The sequence below is a fragment of the Blennius ocellaris genome (assembly GCF_963422515.1).
Source record: "Blennius ocellaris genome assembly, chromosome: 20".
Classification (NCBI taxonomy): Eukaryota; Metazoa; Chordata; class Actinopteri; order Blenniiformes; family Blenniidae; genus Blennius; species Blennius ocellaris.
The window spans coordinates 16330557-16351986 of record NC_137669.1 but is presented as its reverse complement, the minus strand read 5'-3'; the positions used below and the strand labels follow the sequence as shown (position 1 = coordinate 16351986).

The window sequence follows — 21430 nt, the reverse complement described above, 5'->3', positions numbered from 1 at the left end:
TTGCAAAGTAATTTAGGTTAGAAATGTTTTTTTTTTTTTCTTTTACAAATGGAATCAGAAAAATCTCCAAGTGACATATGTGATGCAATGTTATGGAGTCGTACAGATATTTTTACACCATTTCCAGCACTACAGTTTAAATCCATCGAGTAAAACACGCATCAACATTTAATGTAAAGGTAACATTGTGGGGGGAAAAAAAATCTCAGTTATAATCTGGCAACTTTTATATATATTTCTGGCGTCACATGGACATTTGGAGTCAGCAGACATGGTCACGCCCACAAAAGATAAGAGATCCTGTCTGTCCCTGACGTTTTAAAAGGAATAAAAATGCATTGCGAGGCTGTAGTAGGTGATAGTAAACAGCACGGTGTCTCGGTGTGGAGGCCGCCGATGTTCCAGAGACGTGACAGTGAGCCTGTCAACACAGCTGGAGACCTGCGCTCTTTGTCAACAACAACGACCTGGACATCATGTTACACAAACCACAGAACACGGCAAAAACACCGCAAAACTACCGAAAATAAAAAATTAAAGAAAAAAAAACCCAACAATACATCTTTATTTAAAAAAATTAAATAAAAAAACATAAAAAGGAAAAGGAAATACCTGTGGTGCTGGTCGTGGCAGAGAATCGACGTGATCAGATGACTGCCTTTCTTCTTCCCCTTCGTTTTTTTTTTTTTTTTTTTTCTTCTTGTACTTATTAAAGCTCCGTCAGTCAGTTCATTTGTCTTTGATTCCTGTAACAAGTTAGGCCTGCACGCCCCCTGAAACAACACAAGTCACATCCAGCGACGGTCCTTTATTCAGCATGAGCGTGCTTTTCTCTCTAGATCTGCTTCTTGTTTTTCCTCCCCGGTGCTTTTTTTTTTTTTTTTCCCTGACAGATGCTCCGATTTTTTTTCTTTTTTTCTTTTTTGTTCCTCTTCAAATAAATCCGCTATTTAAAAAAAAAAATTAAAAATAAAAATAAAAATAAGCCAATCTCTTACTGGTTAAACAGAGTGTTGTGACAGAGGAATATTCAGGCTTCCTTCAGCAGACCGGAGGGAATTGGCAGTCTGGTTGGCTGTCCTCTCCTTTCCTCTCCCTCTCCTCTCCTCTCCTCTCCCTCTGCCTGTGTGTGAGTGTGTGAGTGTGTGTGCATGTGTGTGTGTGTGTGTGTGTGTCTGTACTCCTTTGACGTCGTAAGCCGGTGTCTCCCTCCCTGTCCATCTCAGCTCCATCCCTCCCCTGGGCTGCGTGAGCCGTGATGTCTGCCGCCGGGGAGCGTCGCTAAACTACCAACCCTGAGACAGCCGCAGAAAGACCAGGGAAGGCAGGAAAAAAGCCACAGCCACCGACTCAGAAATGGATACCAGATCACTTTTATATATATATTTATACATATGCGTATGTATACAGCTCGGAAAAATGTAAGCTCCGTCTCATTTCTAAGATCTGCTCGTGCCATATTATCCCAAATGTTTCCATGTTGGGTTTTCTTATGGTTTCTAAACGGTTAATCGTCAGTACTCCCATCCGCCACTTGTTGGAGCTGTCAGAAAGCGCTCCACCTCCACACAATGGGCCCGTTTAGACCTGGCAGTAACACGCGTTTGAGGGTGATCTGATCACAGGTCGTGAGCCCTGTTGCAGACTTTTTCCACGCTGGAGTTTGGATTGTGTCACGGCCTCTGCGTCGCCTCCTCTAACTGACCCGTCGCGCCGTTATAGAGTCATACAGCTTGAACTTGAGGGATCCTCTGCCTATGCATCACTGGGCAGTAGTTTGAGAGAAAGTGCTTTGGCGCCTGTTCACATTGTGTTTCGGGCTCAACAGCACTCAGATTAAAAAAGACATTTTAAAACAGCAGTGTTGGGAACAGGATGTGAAACATAAGAGGAACCTGAATCTGTTTCAAGTTTGGTTAAAAAAAAAAAACTCCTGGTCACATGTTAATAATCTGGGTGTAGCTCAAAGAATCCACATCTGTTTTACAGAACTAATGTTTAAGCAATCCTCCATGGCTTTTTAAGATGATAATAAAGGGTAATTTTTGGGTTTTTATTTAGCTGATAGTTCAGGCTGGAGATTTTTCTTTCCCTTAGTTAACTGCAGCATCCCAGCAATTAATGCTTACAGGCTTGCATAAACTGTTATTTTCTGACTTGGCTGTCTGTCAGTGATGAATGAATGTCTAGTCCTATTTTATTTATACCCATTTATCCTGAGATGCTGAAGCTTCTCCCCTGAGCTGCACCTGAACAGGAAATAAGTCAGTCCACATAATGCATACATACCGACAGAGACATTTTGAAATTCCGTCAACTACAAGGCACATGTATGCCACGCAACCATCGATTGTACATCAGCCTTTTATATTCGAAGAAGTAGTATTTATTCATCAGGATGCCTTAAGAGTCACATTTCCTCATCGTTCGGTAGTGATTCAGTTCCTTTTAATGACAGTTTGGTTTAACTGGAGTGAGAAAACACACAGATTGTTATGGATTAAATGTAATGTAATCAGTGATGCAATGTAATGCAATGTAATCTGGCCCTCCGGGAATCCACAGTATTATTTTTTTTAACTAACAATATCAAAGTTAGCTAAATTTTTTTGTCTTGCAGAAATTGTGGTCTAGTTTGCTGCACTTTATGCCATCATTTGTCCAAAGTGGCTGAAAATCTTGCACATGCATAGCACTACTGCGCAAAACTTTAGGTGGCGTAAATTTTATTTTTGCAATTATTTATATTCTCAGACAAAAGCCTGATTTATGACATTTCAGATGCGAGTGCATGGGTAATAACTTCCTATCTCTCGTGTTTACTGTTTTTAAACTCGAGAAAACATGTGGGTATTTTGAGTTGCAGGCCCATCTAAGTATTGTGCAAGTATTTCAAATTCGCATGAGGTAAAAAACTCAAAGAAATTCATTAAGGGCTAAATGTGTAGCTTTACACACCTGTGATGTTTGGTTGCGTTGCCAACACACAGACCGTACAGGCCTGCTAAAGCATGCACTTTGAAGGAGCGTATGTTTCATAATTTATCAAGGTAAAAACAGGGAAATTAAGATGGGAGCAGGTGCGTGTGCTCTGATGGATTCTTTTTTTTTAATTTTTTTTTAATTTTCTTTATTCATGAGGACGGCAACATGCAGTCAGTCCCTGACATCAAGAGCTTGCAAATCCCCCTTTTGTTCTCTCGGTGGAGCTGGCCGAGGTCCTGAAATCTATCTGCTAAGGACGCTTTATCTGGGGGGGGGGGGGGGGGGGGGGGACGTAACCTTACCGAATGAAGAATAAATAAAGTGTTCGTGTGTAAGTGTGACGCAGTGGAGCTGTACGGAGCAGAAAACACACGCCCTGTGTGAAATCCGGGCAGCATGTAAACAATGGAGCCACATGACAGCGGGCTGCACACGCCCGACATGCGCACACGGCCACACTTCAAAGCGGTCACGATCTGGATACAGTGTGTTCTGGATGTGGACGCACGTTTCCCTCTGTGGCCGTGTCATTAGTGCTTTTTTTAAAAATATTTATTTATTTATTTTGCAACAGCAGAACATCTCCTCGGCTTGTTAAGACTACCATCTGTCACCAGTCACTAAATCCTATCTGCCTTCCGCCCTTCAACCCCCCCTCCATCTCCCCCCCATAAGCCCACAGTGCAGGCGTGGCAGGGGCGCAATTCATCTGCCGGCGATCAGGTGTAAATACTGATACAACACTGGGGGGGGGGGGAAATAAAAAAAATAAAGTGATTTCGGTCTTTTCAACAATGGATGGCTTTTCTCTTCTTCCAGAACGTGTTGGCGACGAGCTGCAGTCGTGTGCGAAGCCAGTAGAGGCGCTTCCGTCGCTGCTGTTGCTCTATAAATAAATGTACAGCTCTCATTGTCTTCCAACAATGATGTAAAAATCAATTTCAAATGTGACTGACTTACAAGGACTTACTTTAAACTCTCGAAAAGCAACTCAAATATTAAAATAGCCCTTTAAATTATGCATGAATGGCCTTTAAATAACCATGAAGCCCTTTTGATTGGCAGATATTTGTCCTATAGCTCATATACTGTCACAAATGCATGTGAAGATCAGCTCTTCAGTTAATTGTAAATACATTTCATGCTCCAGTCACAAATGACACTGCATGAATGTGAGCTTTCATGTCAACTGCCAAAATTAGTGGAAGTTATACATGTAAAAACCTCAGAAACTCCCCATAAGCAACCAAGAAAAAAAGGATAAAAGCCTGTTTTACAGTATCTACTACTGATGACAAAATACCTGAACATCATGGAGAGGCTCATCAAACCAATTCCACAATTACTTTTTAAAAAGCACTGCTGAGTGGTGAAGTTGAAAACAAATATAAGAAGTTCTGTGGTTATAAGTGTTAGAAATTGCAGAGGAAGATTAGAGATAAACATGTGAAAGGGACACGTCAGTCTGATATATTTTTTAAATCCCTGGTTCAAGAATTGAGTAAAGGTACGGCTAAACTCTAAATGACAAGTAATCACAGGACTTTTTAGTTTATGTAATCAATATAACTGACTGATAACAACTTTTCATCGATTTTGTAATCTTCTTAAACTACTTGTAGATCACGACTTGGATTTGTTCTATTTGATTATGTCTTTTAGTGTTGATAAAACGCTTCAGTTGGGAGTAAATTATTTCAAGTCACAATATGTACCCGACAGGAACGAGCCGAAATATTATCCTTTACAATGAAAAGAAATGGGTTAAAGACAGAATAAAACATGAGGTCCGCTGCAACATGCTGAAAATAAATCGACAACAAAGGCTTTTTTAATTTTCATGGGAACAATAACATTTTATTTCACACACCAACGTACCCGAAATGGAAATACATAAAGGAGACTTTTGCAATACCCGGGTTAGTTAAAAGCAGCGTGAAGAGGAGGAGGAGAATGTGTTTAACAAGTTATTAATAATCCTGGCTGTACTTACTCACAGGGGCCTCTTTGTGCAACCTTCCTGCTCTCCTGAGTCTCACACAACTACACACACACACACAAGAAGAAGAGGGGAGGGGAGAGAGAGAGAGAGAAAAAAAAAGAGGAAACTATTTCAAACACTTTATCCTTTCCCATCCTTGTATTGATTGTTTGGATTTCTTGCTGGTGGCACTTAGTTTGTGATGTATTAAACGGCAAAGCTTACTGGGACTCTGCGGTGCGCAGCATCCATAAGAGACTCTGAAGAGCCATCAGTGGGAGCTGGGGAGGAGAGGAGAGGAGAGGAGAGGAGAGGAGAGGAGAGGAGAGGAGAGGAGAGGAGAGGAGAGGAGAGGAGAGGAGAGGAGGGGAGGGGATGGGAGGGGATGGGAGGGGGGAAGCGAGGCCACCAGCCTCCACCAGGTTCCCATCGCATCAGACACATGGATCCCTGAGAAGACAAAAAAAAAAAAAAAAAAAACGGAAGAGGAGGAAATAAAACACGAAGCAGGTTAATAATCAAGGCAGACCTGAGGTGTTACAAGTTTAACGAAACATGATGGCGCACATAAGGGGGGGAAATCAATCATTAATCTGAACTCACAGACACGTTACATAAGGCACGTATTTACTCGTTCATGCTATGGCTGCTGCTCGAACACGACGACGAGAAAGCGGAAAGGTTTGCTGACATCTGGCGACGAGCGGATCACCTCAGACTACTTTCCAGACGCGCGCTTTAGTTTACTGTCCGCGTGCGTAATGGTCCCGATAAAGCGTGCGAGTTTCAACTCTTGCGCAAAAAAAAAACCTGCGTCTACATTGGTGCATTTGACTTTTTTTTTCTTTCTCTCTCTCTCAACTTAAACTCAAAGTCCACACGCGTTTGCGAAAAGCATGTTATAGTGAACTCGTTGTAAAAGTTAGAACCATGAGGATCAGTCAGCCGTATCGACAGTCATTACAGAAAAAAAGAATAATTAACCATCATTTTAGGAATGGAGGGAAAAAAATGTGTTAATTAAATTGAGATTAGCAACGATGCAAGGTATAAAGAGCATAACTTGATTAATGGTGGTTTCTGCACCAGAGCTTAGTGCTCGATCTTTCCTATTAATCTCATCATTATGTCTTTTGTTTCACATTCAAGTCATACGTGACGTCTGTTTGACCTGCGTTTGGCCTTTTTTCCACTAAAGAGAGTCAGGGAGCTTTCTGTTGAGAGCCTACACTGATATGAACATCTTTTTAATTTAACAGAATAACATCACCAATGGCACAGTGGCCATCCAATAATAGATTTACTGAACTGCCGCTTAACTGATCAGAACAATGAAAAGTTGCCTTAAGCAAGTTAAGAGTAGTCCTAGTTGTGATCATTTATAATGTGCAACACGAAAGCGTCGAACAATAAATACCAGAAAAATAAAGAATCGATTAAAAATAGTGTTGAGCAAACATCAATAATTTCAGACAATTTGATGTCTGACTGCGATTGAACCGATACGACGAAAACAGAATCAGTCGACTGTTAAACAGATTTGACTCGAGGAAATCTATAAATCCAAGCACCAGTGAGTGGAACATCACATTGAAACACACCTCAGTTTGAACATGAATTCATGAGATGCATTTCATCAAAGCCTCAACATTTAAAGGCAAACAAGTCCAATATATTGACATTGTATTAAATGGACTATATCGAAACGGGCGATTTGTCTTTCATGAAATCAAATTTACTGAAATACGGTCTTGACTTTTTAAAATGTACTAACGACAAATAGAACTTAGAATTGTCAGTTTAGTGTTACAGAATCTACATCCACGACATTCAACAATGTCGCCTGTGCTTCTGAATGATTTGAGATTCAAATCACGTTTTCACGACTATTTTAGCGCAGGCCTCTTTTACTACCTCTAGTTTGCGGTAACCTTTCTGCACATAACTTCACTACCTCCGGCACGGATGTGATGCAGAGCTGAGCGCGATCAGTTGAGGACGGTTGTGCTTCAGTGGGAGAGATCCCAGGAAAAAGGAAACCACACCTTTTTTTCAAACTCAGATTTTTATTCATCAGTACAAGTAAATAAAACTGAAGACGATAATCTTCATCCCCTCCAGAAATTGGCGATGGCGATGGATGGCTGGGAGAAAGAAAAACAAAACAAAACAAAAAAGCCTTGCACCTCGGTCAGACTCGGGAGCCGCTCTGCTTTCGGGGGAACTTAAAACGGGATGGGAAACGTATCGCCGACGGGATCTGACGCACGCGCGCAGAAAGTGCCGCTTCACAAATAAAACATTCGCAGTAGGAACAGTGAATAATGGCCGCCTCCAATACGTTAACGTCGACTGTTTAAGAGACAGAAATGTGAGAGCATCAGCTGCGTTCGTCACGCCGGAGCTGAAAGTCAAACTGACGCTTTACTGAAAGCTACTGGGACGCTGCCGATGAGAAGCAGTGAAAACTGCTTGCCCAAATACATAACAGCAGGAAAATGCCCCCAAACTACAATCTTATATTACTGTCTTAGCCAAAATAACCACCGTCTGATTGGACATCGGGAAAAAAAAAAAAATGGTGTAACTAGGTGACTTACACGTGACTGCATGCACACACTCGTACTATGCACACACTCTGACCTTTATCAAACTGACTCTCAATTACATATTCAATTCAGAGCAAAAAAAAAACTAACACAAAAAGTGAATTATATATATCCACCTCTTATTTTCTTTAATCTTCTGTCTTCGCTCCTCAGCTCAGCAGCCCCCTCAGAGCCTCCGTGTTGTCGCCTTCTGCTCCGACCACCCGCTTTGCTTCGTCTTTAGGGTTCCCTTCTCGTAGCTTCTTCCGCTGCAGCCAATACTTCTTCAGCACATTGTTCTCCGAACGCCCTCGTTCATCATCTGCACTTCTGTCCTCCTCCTTGAGCGTGGAGGTTTTTCACAGCCGGGGGGCGTGGACCTTCGACACCAGCAACAGTCTTGCCCTTCCCTTCACGACAGCAACCAGGAGTTAAAAGAGTTCAGAGCTGCGCGTCTGGTTAGTACCGTGGGGGTAGAAAGGGTCTTTTCTGAGGGAACATCGGCCCCCCTCCTCTTGGACCGGGCGGGCCGGGACGCTTGCCTCTTAACCTGGGCTCGGGGCCGGGGAACCCGGGGAAAGGTGGCCGCGGGGGGCCCCTGGGGTGCGGGAGGCGTGCATTGAGGGGAGGCCGGTGCGGAGGCCGCAGACCCGGCTGACGGATCTCCTGACGGGGCGGCGGGAGTGGCCTCCTCGGGGCGTAGTGAGGGGGAGGAGCGCCGCCGCGCTGCTGGTAGCTGTGGGTGTAGAAAGGGTCTTCTGGGGGGCCGCGCGGGGGAGACAGGCGCCCTCGAACTCTGGGGAAGTGCTGCGGAGGGCTGACGGGGTTGTAATGTGACTCATCGGGGTGCTGGTAAGGGTTGCCCTGGAAGAATGAGGCGTTATGCGGGCGGCGCTGGTCGGGGTAGTGGTTAGCGTCTTCATGGTATGACAGGTCATCTGGGTGCTGCGGGTGGAGCTGGTCGTCACCGGGATGAAATGAAGACTTGTGTTGGTGGTCATGCACCACCATCCCACTGATGACACTGTTCCCTCGGGCCCCGACCGCTTCGCTGGCGGCCGCTCCGAGACCCGGCTGCTGCTCTGGCGGCCTCATCCCAAAGCTGTTGGAGGGAAGGGGGACCTGACAGCCACTGGGTGGGGGCGGCAAGCGTGGAACGGGAGGAAGGTTGCCGCTGAAGAGTGAAGATTTGGTGGCACCCAGCTGGGAGACCAACGCCGGAGGTTCCTGGCTTTGCTGCGCGTGGTATGGATACATTCCTGATGTCTTACTTTCTCTGGGCCCTCCAGGCGCCGTCGCGTTGTAGGCACTGGGCTGCTGCGAGTTCCCCTCAGGGTAAGTGTCACCGTACCAATCCCGCTCACTCGCCCCCTGGAAGCCCACCACGGTCTGCGTGCTACCGGCACCGCCTGGGGCTCTTTCTCCAGGCATCGGCCCTTTTGCTAGTGCAGAGATCTGCTGGTAATGGGCGACCGGTGCAGCAGGCCCGTGCTCGGACATTTCCTGTTTGCCGTACATGTAGGGTTGGTACAGCTGTCCGTTCTGAGGCTGCTTTTGTGGATTGTTGAGACTCTGCTGGCTGCTGTTCTGGGACACGTTTGCGTTGGGATTCTTTTCAGCTGTTTCACTAACGGATGACTGAGATGCAAATGGGGCCACCACTGGCTTATCCATGACTTCATCTTGAGTTGGGGTCCCGCCCCCCTCGTCTCGTACTGGGGTCCCGCCCTGCGTGTCAGCCCCTGCAGCCGGGCTGAGGCGGTCCCCTCCCAGACTTGGGGTTGTTGATAAACTGAAATCGAACGTACTGAACGCAGGGTTGCCCTGCAGGAAGCTGTGGATTTTAGACTCTAAACTTGTAGAGGACAGCGTTGGCCGCGACTCTGCCGTCAAATCCATGTCCCTGTGGACGGCCTGGACCAGGGCCGAAGCTGGGCTGGATGTCTGGGGGGTGTCTTGGGTGTTTGTGCTGTGCCTTACAGTGGAGCTGGATGGAGAAGGCGAAGGCGCCTTGAAGGACAGAGACGGGTTCTGAGAGGGTACTGCTTTTACAGGTGTGGATGAGGGAGGTGGGGTAGCCTTGCCTGAATTGGACGATTCTGAGGAGACATTTGCAGCTGAGCTGCCCAGGAGAGAAGTGATGCCTGAGTGACGAGACAAAGAACACACACGTGTATTTCAACCAGATGTGCAGCATAAAAGGAAAATATACAGTTTGTTTTTCCATGTCCAACACGCTGATACTGAACACAACAAGTGTAGACTATTACACACACACCCCTCATTTTCTTTTCATTACAGAGCCTAAGTCTTCCTTCAAGTTACAGATTTCCATAACAAGGGAGGCGGGGATGGTTATGATGGTTTCAATGGTACCAGAGGTTGACCGTCGGCGGTCGTAAACAGTCTCCTCCGCCACGACTGAGAGCACTTAACATTTAGCAAGGGTGAAATCTCTTTCTGTTGATTTAGTTGTTTTTTTAATTATTGCTGACTTGATTCTCATCTTAAATTGGCGGTGGGCGTGATCACCAGGGTCAAAGAAGCAAGAGACGACCTGCTCCGTCATGGAAATTTTGAAAGGGGATTCATGGCCTTATTGGCTGTTGCAGCAATGTATTTCATTATAGTTTTTTTTTTTAAACTTTCCTTGATTTTAGATAACGTATTGCCGAACTAAATGCACCGATATCCTCACCTGTGAGCCTGCCATGACCCTGGACTTTGGACAGAGCACTGAGGAGGTCTGCAGGACTCACATCCACCTTGGAGAGGAGGCTGACGAGTGACGCGGGATCCTGTGTGGTGGCCGGCGCAGCGGGGGCACTCTTCACCGAGGAGCTGGCAGGGGTGGCAGCGGGAGGACTCTCCACGACCGGCCCTGCACAACAGAGAGGAGCACTGACGTATACCGAACATCGGCTCACAGTACCGCAACCATGTGATGAGACTCTGCCAATTTGAAATGATCATTCTAAAAAATAAATACATCAACGACATCCACAAGATGCTTAAATTGAAATCACACTTATGATCAGGCAAAAACATAAATGTCTATTATCACCTTTTTGGGTATATGTGACATAAAGATGTGACTTTGAGGACACAAAGCTTAATTATTACCGGTAATTGAACCAGAAAACCTTGATTGAAAGGATTTTCGATTGAGGAACTCATTCCTTCTTCCCAAACGTTTCAGAAACACCCACGTTGCTTTCCTGGCAGCCATGATCAACACTTCTGGTTAACATCGAGGACGGAGGTTTTAACGACCAAAATGCACGTGAGCTTGTCGTCTGTGTTTTAGGGAACCTGCTTGGTAACACTTGGTAAATCAAGCGCTTATTTGGAGACGTTACCCAGACACTGCTCTGACTCAGCCCAGCAGACAACACACTTGTTGAATTATTCTTTATTGCAGGGAAGAAAAAAGAAAAAGATCTTCAGCAGCTTCCCAGGAATTAAAACCACCTCACCAGCAGAAAGGAAAAAACATCAAAGAAAGGTTTCAAAAGTCACATCAGGTAGGTGGATCAAGAGTGAAACGTTAACTACGTGCTCTCAGGCTGGCTGGATCCCGAATCACCCAAGTTTGTTTATATAATTAGTAATACATCAGGAATCACAAGAAAAGGTCTGGATCAACTGGGATCCTCAGAGTTCTCTGTCTGAATGCTGCTAAGTGCATAACACAAGTCACTAAAAAACACTGCAACGATGAGCGAGTTCACAGACTGCACTCTCCTAAGTAAATCTTAATAATAAATTTAACGTGGCAATAAACATGATGAAGACCTTGATTGCAGAATAACTTGCCTCTGCCTATCAGACAGGCTCCTACTCTGTTTGTTTTTAAAACACGCGATATAAAAAAAAAACACCTTTTCTCTTTGGCCTTTGTCATACAAAATGTAGTTTACAGCCGCAAGAAAAGAAAAATCGGTCTTTATTTATACACTGCAACCACCAGTGCAAAAGGTGTTTGAATTTCATGCCTTTTACAACCGTGGTTGTTGAATCCACCGTTATCACTTCTCATCTTCGTTATGTTTACATTTAGCTCTAAAAATGTGTGACGAGACGAGACGAAATTAAATGTGATATTCGTTCTCTTCCAACATGATTTCCTGTAAAGCTTCTACATAATACACAGAATAAGGCTTGTAGGGAACATGTTGCGCCAGAGGTGCGCCAGAGGTGCACAACACAGCCAAGTGTCACAGATTGGTTTTTAAATTGAGCCTAAAAAAAAAAACATGCAAATTGCTGGTTGATCAACAAACCCCCCTTTTTTTTAATTTACACCAATATTCGCAGTCTATTCATTCCTCCACTCATGTTCATGAAGTGCATTCGAACGTGATGAAAAGCACTTGTACGACGAGCTTTAGATTATTAAAGTCATCAGTGGAGTTCACACTTGAGTGTTGTAACGGTGGGAATGGCTGGCGGCACTCACCTGTGGTCTTCATGACCGAATTCAGACTGTTGAGGATGGAGCCAATTTTACCCACGTCGACACTGGACACAGCTGCTGCGTGAGCAGCTGCAGGGGGCGCGACCTGCGCCGCGGGCTGCGGCGTTGCGACTGATGGCTCACTTTTCGCACAAATTGGAGTGGACACCTCTGGGTTTGGCGACGGCTCAATCTGCTCCTCAACTGAGAAGAAAAATACAGCAATGAGAGCGGTTGAGAGCGAGTCTCGATGGAGTCCGCGTAATGATACAGATAAGTGCCGGAGGTTGTTTTGTGTGTGTTTCGAGGATACCGTGATTCTTGTCGCTGCTTTGATTTCCTCCACAAGTGCAGTTACAGTAAACATTTAGAAACATATTGCAAAACATACACGTGAGGGACTTGCTCTGACGTTCTACCGCTAATGTGTCAAACTACATTTATTATTGATCAACTTGGATTCATAATGGCTTTCAATCAACACTGACCGGAAGTATTTAAGTTTACTCACTGATGGTAAGCTGTAAAAGTAACTATTCACATTTTGTTCTCTTCCAGGCAATACACTGTGATGATGGAGTGAAGAATTATATATTCAGATAACATGCTCTTCATATCACATTTTAATAAGTAGTTATACAGCTTCAGTATCAGCTCCTCTGATAAGTGTAGCTACAACTCTAACCGAAAAGTCTGTTCAGTGCAAAACACCTACATTTAATACATAGCGATTACACCTGCCTTAAAAAAAAAATCAGGTTAAAATGAAGCTGCTTTAACAGTGAATTTCATAAATTGGTGTGATTTTGCACAGGTATAATATATATGAAATAATACTGATATGATAGCAGCACTTTCCTCTGTTTGGATCGTCGAAAATAAAACTGTATGCTGAATAGATAAGTTAAAGACTGCAAGATATCAGGGGCACCTGTCATATGCGATATGGTTCAGTATTGTGATATTATGATTTGTGATAAATACAAATCCGTAAGTTGATGATGTTCATGTATTTGTGCTTACAAATACATGAACATGCAAACAGCATTTTCGTTTTCGGTTGTTGCAGGTTTTCAATTAATTAAATGGGCCTTTTGTGAATGTATCTTGTTTGTTAATGCCCTTTGATTTTTCCAGTTGAATATAAAGGGCATAAATGCACAGAAACATAATTTGTCAATCAGTCATCATATTTTGTGATATGTATACAGCGCATGTTGATATTGTGATAACGATACACTGTGCAGCCTTATTAGAAAGTCAAAGCAACATTTGACATTGCTGTGTGTTTTGTTTGAGTATCCTGTAATTGTATGGTGCTTTATTGCATAAAGGCAGAGCTTACAGCAGTAAATGCACAGCATCGGCCGAAGTCCTGTTGTGATCACATTCAACACGAGCGACTGCGTCTCCGGTGAATGCAGGCATGTTGTATAACCGTACGGCTGAGCAACGCAGCCCGTCTTCATCGTTCTACTGACGGCGTTACGTGATAAATAAAATCGAACGTTTACCTGCAAATACACTGGAGGTTTACATGTGAACCAAGACGATGAACTGCTGTGCTGAGAGGTTATTCAATTAGGAGAGCAACACAATTACCACAGCGGCTGTGTGTCAGTGACGGATGTTTTCAAGGACAGTGTGTAGGCGGAGGTCAGGGTGGAGGTCGGCTGCAATATATATGGAAGATTATATGGAAGCCCAGTGCAGTGGCTGGGGTTCTACATCGGAAAATAAGAACCTAACTTGAAGCTGAAGCAATTGCTCTCGGTGTAGTTTGAACCTCTTAAAAAAAAAACTACGAATACACGGCGTAAACATGAACGGGACTCTCCTCCCCCTTCACTCCCCGACGACAAGACGACGTCTTACCTATGATGCCGCTGACGTCCTCCTCTTCGTCTGAGAGCTCCATGTCTTCCACCTCGCGGTTGTCGTTCTCCCCGATAATGTCTGCCGGACTGGGGGATCCTCCCGGCGAGGACAGCGGGCTCGGGGCCGGCGGCTCGGCGTCGTCGTCCATGGCGGAGCCGTCCAGGTCGGGGTGCGGCGAGGCCAGCTCCATGCCGTGAAACGGCGACTCAGAGCCAGTCGGAGACGGGGCGTCGGCCGACGGCGAGGGGATGGGCGACTCGTCCAGGTCCGGTAAGGTGGCCTTCAGGCTGTCCAGCTTGCGCTTGAGGTGCAACACTCGGTTGGCAAAGGTCTGGTAAGCCTTGAGAGGACGAAGAATTTAAAATTGAGTTCAGAAAACACAGTTTTCTTACCAACCAATACTTTCTACGTATTACCGTCAGGTGAAATCTAATGTTTTCACTTGACTTTGACTTCTTCTACGTCACTGATTCAATTTTACCGCCATGGACTTACATTCGCAACGATCTTGACCTCCTTGTACTGCATCTCATAGAAGATGTTGGCATTTCTGAGCGCCTCTTGAAGCGGAGGCCCGACTTTGCTTTGTTTGTCGAAAAACCTGACGAACTCCTGGAGCTGTGCACTTCCCTCCTCGAAGTCCCTGGAGAATTTCTTGCCTCCTGCCTTGTCTGAAAAGAACGAGAGAACCGGGATGAAATTCAGAGGGGGAAAAAAAAAAAAAGAAGGAACAGGCAGCCAGTCCTGAAGCCACGACCCATCAATGCATTGTAGGAGGTGAGAGAGAAGAGCAGTGAAAGATGATTTTAAAAAAAAAGCCACCTTTCAGTTTCTTCAGGGCATCGGAACTGCAGATGTCAACCCTCATAGCTGTCAGCTGCTTTTCTCGCAGGTCAACCTCCTCCAGGGATTTCTTGTACTTGGACAGTTGGTCTATTAGCGCCTGCGGCTGAAGCAGAGGGGAGCAGGCGGCCACACCATCAATCAAACATTTTAGAGGAGGACAAAAAAAAAAAAAAAAAACATGACAATTGTGCTTGTAAGATGGCTCATTGTTGCAGTCTGCCAAGCCTTTCTTACCACAAACTCGGCAACTATCTTGGACCGCAGATCCGCTTTCGACTCAACTGGAGCTTTAAAAGAGGAAGATCAATATGAAAAACCACTTTAAAACGATTACGAGCAATTCTCTACAAGTCGGCGTTTAATGATCCTCGATAACAAAAATGACAAAATCACAAGCATATACGCAGCTTCACGTTGTGAGGACGACACGGTGCGAATACCGGCACCGAGGTTCAAGCAGAGACGATGATTTGTCCGAAATAATAACGGCTAATGAAAGCATTTATACACTTACTTTTTTGCTCCACAGGCGTCTCGGGAGGGGACTCCTCTTTCGCCAAAGTACTTTTGAGATCAGAAATGAGCGTCCTTGAATAAACGCCCCTCTCGTCCCAGATGGAAAGTATCCTCTCCACTGATTTGATCGTCTTGGGGTCTCCTTCATTGCTGGAGAAGAGAACGAAAAGAACATTTGAGATGTGTTCCCTTGGGAGAGCCACACCTGTTGTGAGTTCAGCAAGAAATACGTTTCAGAATAAAACGAGAACCATCATCCGACACAATATGAAGAATTTAACCAACACACTAAAGGAAATTCGTCCAACTCATTTATATGCTGTACACATTATGTCAGAGTAAGGGTTTGGTATGAGTGCAGTGTGAGTTAAAGCACAACTGAACCTTGAGGCACAAGGTCACCTGGAAGAGGTCAAGGTAAACTTTGTTATCCCCTGGGAGGAAGTGCAGCCCGCGGTAAGATATATGCCTCCTGTGCCTGTTTTTATTCTTCCTGGAGACTGACTGAGGATATAAAGGGGCTGATTACATAAGTTACATTCTTCCTTCTGCTCACTTTTGATTCGTAAGTTTAGAAGCTTCTGTTTTGTATTGAATAGATTTTTTTTTGCAGAAGGAAATAGAAATGAACCAAACTGTCTTGATGCATGGAAATATGAGGTTTCATCATCATGACATCCAGTCATGAGTGTTTATTAGAAGGTGGTTGCCGTTTATCTGTATTTCGCTGATATTTCCACTCAAAGTTGTTAGTCAAATAAAAAGTGTAAATACTTTTTGTTTTCACCTTGAACAGTCTCTTGTGAAGGACTTTGTGTTGCAGGAATGATAATACTGTTCATACCACCAGTGTGGTGATCTTGTTTCTACTCACCTTTCATCCCAACGTTACATTTGTCTGCACGATGTGATACAAATCTAAAACTATATTGCTGCAAACGACTTACTTGACCAGTAGGCAGGCGTCCGGTAGCACCTCGGCGAACGCCGTGCGGTACACAATGGCATTTTTCCTTTTGCAGTTCTGAATGACGTCGTTGGCGAGATACAGCAGGTTGAGTCTGTGTGTGCCGTCACCTGGTACAACACAGGGAAATGTCAGTTTGAGCAAGAAGGTGGGGGGTGAATACAATTTCTTTGACCAAATACTCCGAGTGAACAATTCTCTCTTTAGTACCGTCTTCAGTTGTCCAGAAGATCAACACAACCACACAATAAGAGATCCTGTCTTTAATATCCTGAGGTGAAAGATACGCAAACATGACATTTTTAAAACATTTTATGAAACAATTTAAAAGCATTTAACATAAGGAAGGTCATATCAGCTTCAGTCTGGATAAAATAAACTCGACTGTTATTGCTGCATTTTGAATTATTTAACAAATAAGAGTGGATTTAAGAATCAGAGCTGATCATCGTCTACACCTCAGTGTGTTTTCCAATAAACTGTGGATTTAAAGATTGTGACAGCAAAAAAAACCAAAGACAATGCAGGCGATGAAGAGATGAAATGCAAGAGATGTGCAAATGTTAAAAAACAAGGGTGCAAAATCCCCCCCCCCCCCCAAATATAAGGTCATACAAGGTGTCTTTGGAAGTTTGACTAGTCTAAATGGAAAATACATATCAGACAATAACCTTCAATAAATATCGGCATTGTGCCAGAGTAAGTATCCATTAACAGAATTGTTTCATTTGAGACCAACAGAGACTAAAAGGCTGTGCGAGAACATAAACTCAGAGTATACAATAGTCTGAAAGTCAACGCGACATTGTCCTATTCCTCATCTTATTTCTATTTATTGATGTAAACTGAGAGCTTTGAAAAACACAGCCTATTCACAGTCTATACACTGGGTGTAGGGTTGTTAGCAAAATGATTAAGTCAGAGAACAAACACAAAGCCAATCATTTAGTCCTATTTTAGATCAAGCACACATTTATTCACCCAAAAGATAAACTGACCTGAGCATTTTACAGTTGACTCATCAAGAAAATGAAAAATCCGAATAATTCTAAAACAACATGAACTCAAAATATGACAATCAACAAAATAACTATAACACATGAGATAAAGCGCAAAGAGAAATAACTGATTTTGTAATGTGTTACACACTTGCAAAGATCTATTCAAGCATTTTGGAATAGAGATTAAACAATGTCTTATCAGGCAAGCCATAAAAACAAGAAAAAGGAAAAAGGAAAAAAAAAAGAGTTCAAAGCCACATTTTTTTTTTACTCACAGCAAATAATTGCAACTTTGTTACGATGCACTGGAAAACATTCTTTGTGTAGATAAAGTTGTCGCTATCACCAAAACACTCGACGGCACACAATGTGCAAGAGGCAATAAACCCTAAACAAGCTAAAAGAAGCCAAAGGTGACACAGATTTGGACAAACTCCACCTCCTATATGAGGAGGACAAGTAAAGCCAAAGTACTCAAGTAAACACAAAAGTTCATGACAACCTTACTATATTCCAAAATTAGCAATGCCTTCTCTTAGTCGGGGAAATGAGTCAACGTCTGACTTCTTCATACGAAGTTGTAGTGAATTAAACAAACTGATGTTCGATTTATCTACACATTCAGTTACTACGCATTCATGAATGCTAGTGGCAAGATTTACATCCAAAGACAAATAGTCCACAATGACTCTTTAAATTACCAAGCGAGGACACTTCTGATGAAATAAAACGTTCATCAGTCTCAAATATTAGGTCTTAGTGGAAGCATGGCGGTGGCAGCATCATGCTGCGAGTAGACTTGAAAAGTGTGTGGTGAGTTCATTCAATCAAAATAAGATTAAATATCCTCAAAGAACTGCTGTACAACATTTCATGACTCTGTTGTGATAAGACATAAGGATGTTTGTGCAAAGTGGGATTCCATGTTTTCAAAGTGATTGAAAGTATGTCATCTCTGGAACCCGTCAGTGCCTCCAGGAAAAGAATGAGCAAAGTGAAGCAAGGGGAGAAGTTTCTTTTGTTGCATTTATGTACAGACAAAAAAATAAACAACTCAGTATCAACAAAGACAGCATGTGGATGTGATCCAGCATTTAACCGCTTTAGGAAGAGAAGCAGAAGGTGAAATAAGACTGAGCCTCAGAGCACAAATGTATTACTATATCTTAAAGATTACTACACTACAACAGTAATAACACCAGCCAAACCTGACTGACACCAGAGGTCAAAGATACAGTTACTGCATTGAGCAAAATCCAGTTTCAGAGCTGATTTCCCCCCCCAGCTGTCCAGTTTTTTGACTTGTAACAGCTGCCAACTTTGACAACAGACACAAGCTCAAAAAATCACAAGGTGCGCATGTCTGCTGCCTTTCTACTGTCTCTTTCATTCCCACAAACACTTTGTCATCTCGGAAGCTGCCTGTGAAGGAGAGACAGATGCAGCATAGAGCAACAAACACTCCCACAAATCCCAGAGGCTCCGAAGCCTTTGGCACTGTCTGTTTGAATGAGGCAACACACTCCTCTTCTCATTACGCCGCGATGTGATTTTTTATCAACCCCGTTCAAAAAGATGGCTCATTTGACCAGAATGAAAGTCACTCTCAAGTCTCAGCTCAGAACAATCGAAAATGTTCCGAAATGTTAGAACAATTCGGAACAAAAAAACAAAAAAACAACAAGTGCTCCTTGATACAATAAATGTCTTCAGAGCTCCCTGAGCGAGAGACTGGGACCTTGTTCACACAAGAACAATCTGCCACAGCAATTTGCCATTTAGATTGGATTTTTTTTTAATTATGAGCGCAGACAGAAATGATTTGATAATTGTAGAGGAACCTGAGAAACAGGCCAGGCCTCATTTTGGTGGGATGTTTTCTGTAATGCAAAGAAACCTGTGTACATGCAAAAGAAAAGCACGTGTAAAGTATGCAAACTATCGAGCCCCCTTTAGCATTGGTTTTTCCCCGTGTAGTCCCATTCAGTATCATGTAAGAAATGTCTCATCTGACACAGACGACAGTGTAATTAAACGGTAGTAAATGCACACTTTCTTGGAGATGCACCGTTAAATTGAAAAAGCTGAGCGACACAAATACTCCGGATTCCACCATTGCTGTAGTTATTGTCAATTTGCCTGCCGGCATGCAAAAAAAACCTATTGAATGCAACTATAGTACATGTGTTTTCCCCGTTGACACAGACACATGCTTGATTCACTCACAGCAGATAAAAGGAAGGAAACTGCAGATTTTTCTTTTTCCTGATGTGTTATATTGCAACACCAACATATTATGTTAGAATTTAATGTCAATGCCATTTTACTAAAGATAAAAACCACACTTAAGTCTTAATTATAATTTTTGATCGCAGTCTGCAGTGGTCTTGAGTTGGATTGCGTTATATTGAGAGTTATTTGTAATATTCTGCCATCTCGAGTGTCGATGGGATGCCCAAATATTAAAAACAAATATATTGCAAGTCAAGTTTGTCAACGTTAACCTCTAAAAGTGTATTTGCGCGTCTTATAAAACACATTGATACTCATCCTTTTAGTATTGAATAATCCAAGTCCAAACTTACTTACTTACTTACTTATATTGTACTTTCTGCTCAGATTGTCTCTTGAAATAATATTCAACATTTGTTTACTGTCGTTAAATTTCATTATTTCTTTCATTGTTTGTTGGGGGCAATAGGCTTTGAACATCAATATCGTACGCAATATTGATGTGTTACTTTTAGTGAAAGATTTTTGATCAGCTCTCCGGATCAATACAAGTATTTATATTTAGGTATAATTTAGCCAAAGTAACAGTAGCTGTGTTGTTGGTCAGCGTGAATTAATTTGCTTCTAATTTCCATAGAAAACTCGCAGTAGGTAGAAACGAGAGGAGCGTCCGTTTTAAACTCTAACGTTTCTCGGCCTTATTAAAAACAGTAAATCAAAGATCTAAATCCGCAATGATCATAAGCTCCTGCGGATATCTTAACCCCTGGATAAACTGTGATGTATGCGTTAAAACATCCCGCAGCAGCTACAGTCGGTTTATAACGTAATAACGACACTTACATTTCTTTAAACACTTCATCCAGTGCCGCACGATCAGGCTGTGGTACTTCTTGTTGTCTATGCACCACGTTGACAGTCCCTGGATCGACTCCATCGTGTTGGTCACGCTCTGGAACTTCCTCTCCAGAGTAGACTCCAGAGAGCCGCCGAGAGCGGCCCCGGTTCCCGCTGCCATGTCCGGCGAGGCAGCGCGGCGCCCAGCCGCACGAATCAAACGGAGTTAGCACTTAGCTTAGCCTGCTAACGAGCCGCGGCGCAGACATGATCGTGTTCAGCAGCCGTTAAGCTTCTTCTGTGGCGCTGCACGTGACGGAATGCCCATTGTTCTTCTCTGCACCGGCTTTCTAAGTTATAAAATTTATCTCTTGTGAGCAAATGGTCAATTTGATGTGACATTAGAGGCTAACGCGTAGCGCCGCGCGTCGCCCTGTCGGTGTGTTTACGCGTTGCCTGTCGGGGTGATGAAGAGCACTTCCGCAAACACGACGCGTGAACGGCGCCTCCCAGCGTCAGGGAAGGAGATAAGTGGCAGCGCCCCCTGCAGAACCTTTTTGGTAATACACCCAAAAACAACGAAGTTAAAATATTTGAAATAAATGGTGTGCTTATCAAGTGTTTATGAAAAAAAAAACTTAGCCGTGTTTCTTTGAATAAAACAGTTCATGTTAATTAGTCCATTACGCTTGAATATATTTATGTTGTGAATAACACAATTTAAACATTTCCGTGTGAGTGGACAACTTAGTCTTCTGTATTGTACATAAGATGGATTTCCATATGGGTCAAAAGATATAGTCCATCTTATGGGGCATTAGTGGCTGAGAGACTCGAAAAGCGCACTTGGGATCAATAGTTCACAAGTGAGAACCCCATTGCGGCAGGTCTCCAGAGAGCACTAAAGTGGCTGCCCACTGTACCCTAAAATAGAAATATTAGAATAAGTAGTTTCCGAAAGGATGCTTTTATAGTATGATTAGTTAGTTTATTCTATCACTCTTTATCCAGAGCTTCATTAACATTGAGATTTGCAACTGTAGGCAGTTTTAGGCTCACCAAGTAGTCCCATATGCCTAAAGATCAAATTGCTATCTTCACTTAATATCCTGCTGTTATAGTGTAAGATTAAGTACAAAAGGA

At 43.3% G+C, this 21430-nt stretch overlaps 1 protein-coding gene across 2 annotated transcripts; it reads right to left on the bottom strand.

Annotated features, from left to right (window-relative positions):
* Positions 1 to 5299: 5299 nt before the first annotated feature.
* rprd2a (regulation of nuclear pre-mRNA domain containing 2a) lies at positions 5300 to 20708 on the bottom strand. Of its 2 annotated transcripts, XR_013937069.1 has the most exons (11): positions 20294 to 20708; positions 16198 to 16327; positions 15249 to 15400; positions 14969 to 15021; positions 14711 to 14837; positions 14384 to 14559; positions 13886 to 14228; positions 12014 to 12214; positions 10253 to 10435; positions 7692 to 9698; positions 5300 to 5416 (listed from the first exon to the last, which is right to left on the bottom strand). XR_013937069.1 is itself a non-coding variant. In XM_080516113.1 (10 exons), the coding sequence occupies exons 1-10, from the start codon at positions 20466 to 20468 to the stop codon at positions 8014 to 8016; spliced, it is 3225 nt and encodes a 1074-aa protein (XP_080372239.1). In that variant the 5' UTR covers positions 20469 to 20708; the 3' UTR covers positions 7092 to 8013. The 2 variants fall into 2 exon arrangements, 1 of the variants encoding a protein (XP_080372239.1); XM_080516113.1 differs by lacking the exon at positions 5300 to 5416 and having other exon boundaries at positions 7092 to 9698.
* Between the last annotated feature and the right edge of the window lie 722 nt (positions 20709 to 21430).

What these genes read in the sequence shown, in the direction of transcription:
- rprd2a (XM_080516113.1), bottom strand. Translation starts at nt 20,468, where the DNA reads ATGGCAGCGGGAACCGGGGCCGCTCTCGGCGGCTCTCTGGAGTCTACT. An exon ending in GACGCCTGCCTACTGGTCAA is followed by an intron (nt 15,401 to 16,197) that starts GTAAGTCGTTTG and finishes TCTCTTCTCCAG; the next exon opens with CAATGAAGGAGACCCCAAGA. An exon ending in AGATAGTTGCCGAGTTTGTG is followed by an intron (nt 14,838 to 14,968) that starts GTAAGAAAGGCT and finishes CCTCTGCTTCAG; the next exon opens with CCGCAGGCGCTAATAGACCA.